This window comes from Nestor notabilis, unplaced genomic scaffold (assembly GCF_000696875.1).
Source record: "Nestor notabilis isolate BGI_N333 unplaced genomic scaffold, ASM69687v1 scaffold5715, whole genome shotgun sequence".
Classification (NCBI taxonomy): domain Eukaryota; kingdom Metazoa; phylum Chordata; class Aves; order Psittaciformes; family Psittacidae; genus Nestor; species Nestor notabilis.
Window position 1 is genome coordinate 1 of NW_009930514.1, and position 2,785 is coordinate 2,785.

A 2,785-nucleotide genomic window follows, 5' to 3' on the forward strand; every position below is an offset into this window, starting at 1 on the left:
CCCCCGGGCGCCCCGCTGCAGGGGAGGTTTTGGGGTGAAAGAAGTGGGTTTCTGAACCATGCTGATTTTTCACGCCCTCGGAGGCCACTGGCACCCAGAGGTGCGCGGGGAGGCTGCTTGTGGGCAGGCAGAGGCGGCTCCCAGCGCTCCTTAAACCCCAGCTGACCCGAGCACTCGGCTTAAGGCACGGTTTTGGCAGCGGGAAGACTAGTTGTGTTTGTGCTCAATCCATCCATCATGTTTATTAACTCGGTGCTTGAACATGTTTTGCAGGGAAAATACACTTTTGCAGATGGTCTCGAATACAAAGATAAAAAATGGCATTACTGTGATGGCTACGACAGAAGATTTTACACAGAAATCTGCTCTGGTCTTATAGAACCAGGTACTGAATTGCGTTCGCGATCCTAAGAGTCTGGAAGGAATTAAACTAACAACTTTGCTTAAGAAAGATTAATTCAGCTACATGAGTAACATGGAGCAGAAACGCTCTGGCTAATTTCAGGACCCGGCCGTATGACGCTGCCAGAAGAATGCAGAACCCTCCATGCAGTGCAGGACGCAGCACTGCGTCCACGGCATGGTCTCCTCTGGAGCAATGACCTGCAGGACAGGGCTTTGTTACCTACATCTATTAAGCCTTTTATACATTTCACCTTCAGTGCATTAGCAGTGGGCTTCCAAAACAGAAAAGTTGAACAAATATATCCAGGGCAACAAACAAAGTTTGAATGCATCTGTCCCACGTAGCTTTATAGCAGATACCAAAATAAACATTTCTGCCCAGTCTATTTTTTGCTAAAGACACTAATAATATCACTAAGTTTCTGTAGTCAAAGGGTGAAAAAAATTATAAGGAACAAATGAGTCAAATACGTAATGTAACACATAAAATACTCTTCCTTATACACTGAATATTTTAGTGATTACATGTAGTTCTCTGTGGCCAGCAAGACTCTTCTGGCCCCGTTTTGGAGTTTGGGGTCGTATCAGTTACTGTTAGCTTAGTGATACCATTTTATCACGCACTCTTCTGTATGCAGTTTTACATTTTCATTTTCTCCCTATGCCGAATTGGCAAAATGTTTTCTAAGATTTATTGTAAGGTGACTGCGTGATTGTTATAACAAATGCCACGGAGATTAGTATTTGTTATCTTGACCAAAGGCACAAATGAAAAAAGAGGGGGGAAAAAAGCAGAATAAAGCCAACCCTTTCTTCTTTTTTTCTTCTTTTTTTTTTTCTCCCCCAGATATTTCTCAGCTTACAAATCTGGATCCTCCCCCAGAAATCCCAAGAGGCTGTTATGACTGTGGTGATGGATTCTATAATCCTGAAACCAGAGTTGTTGTCGACTACAAATTCAGGTTTCTGAGAAATGCAGGTATGATTAACTTCTTCTGCAAAGTAAACTAAGATGAGTTTACTTGTCATGTCTTCTAGGACGCGTGAGTAAAGCTCCAACATAAAAAAGCCCATGATTTGGTTCTGTTATCGCTGAGCTAAAATATTTTTTACCTATTTACTTTTGTCAGCTATGTATGTATCCCCAGAGTTGTATAAATCATGTTTTGCAAAATTACAATGAAGTATTCCCAAGCAGATACGAACAAATACATTTTATGACTGTTTGGAATATGAAACTGAGATTTTCAATCTCCTCCATTATGATCTCAAGCAAGGGAGTGGTTGTAAGGTGTACATCATTGATCCTGAAAGCTAATAAACTGTTGAGAACCAGCAAAGTGCTTAAGCATGTGCTTATCTCTACATGTTAGAATAGCACATTCTATTGAAATGAGCTTTAGGGCTATAGTCAAATAGCCCTAAAGGGCTTTCCCAAGGAAACTTTCTTGTCACCTTGGAGAGCTGTGTTTTGAGTAGAGTCTGGCAAATACTGGGACTGGATAGAGTCCCCAAATTAATAATCCCTGGGGAAAATTAGTTCTCATCAAGCCAAAAGAGAAACTTCCCAAATTAAAAACACACAGAAGATCCCAAAACAGTTTACACTGGGATAACTCAGAAAATGCAATCTGACCTGAAACAAACACTTTGTGTTCTGCCTATTTAACCCTTGAGTCTATGACCTTCTTTTTTAATAAAAATTACTTCTGAAAGTAATTTATTTTTTTTTTCCCCAAAAAATATTAAAATGCAAGTCCTGTTTTTTCTAGAAGACAAACATCTCATTTCTCAGAGTGCCACGGTTTAACAGTTTTGTTGCTTGGAAATGCCATTTTTCAGCAAATTTACTATTTGTTGAAGAAAATTCTGCTCGGCTCTACTTTGAAGAGCTCTTATAAGTATGCAGTGTGATATTGGAGGAGGGAAGTGAAGGGGGGGTTAAATGAATTGGAGATACCATCTGCTATAAAATATACCCTGTGATACATGGCCTGTTTTATAAACGTTGAATAAAAACTGATCTAGATTATTACAAATGGCATTGATCCAAAATACCGGAATGCTGTGGGCCTACTGATGAGGAAGATAAGCAACATGCTTTCCAAAAACACAGGAACCTACACAGATTAGTACAGGAGGGAACGCCTTGGAATTCAATTTATTGTTTTTTAATCTGTTCTTTGAACTCATTGTCCTTCATGACATTTATCTCAAACCCTACAAACTGTATCCATCAATATTCACTAAGCCCAGCGGCGCAGCGTGCAGCCTGACGGAGTCGTTGGAGATGTGCTTTGTGTGGCTGTTCCATTGAGAGCCCTGTACACAAAGTTAAACTTTGTGTTGATGTGAGTGTGAAGAAGGAATGTGTCGTGTA

At 40.3% G+C, this 2,785-nt stretch overlaps 1 protein-coding gene across 1 annotated transcript in view; it reads left to right on the top strand.

The window, feature by feature from the left end:
* Positions 1-237: 237 nt before the first annotated feature.
* The window catches only part of MORN5 (MORN repeat containing 5), a 12,942-nt gene continuing 10,394 nt past the window's right edge, over positions 238-2,785 (top strand). Inside the window, exons 1-2 of the mRNA XM_010015419.1 lie at positions 238-385; positions 1,253-1,384. Of these exons, the coding sequence (XP_010013721.1) occupies positions 238-385; positions 1,253-1,384 (280 nt within the window). The remainder of the gene's footprint in view (positions 386-1,252; positions 1,385-2,785) is intronic.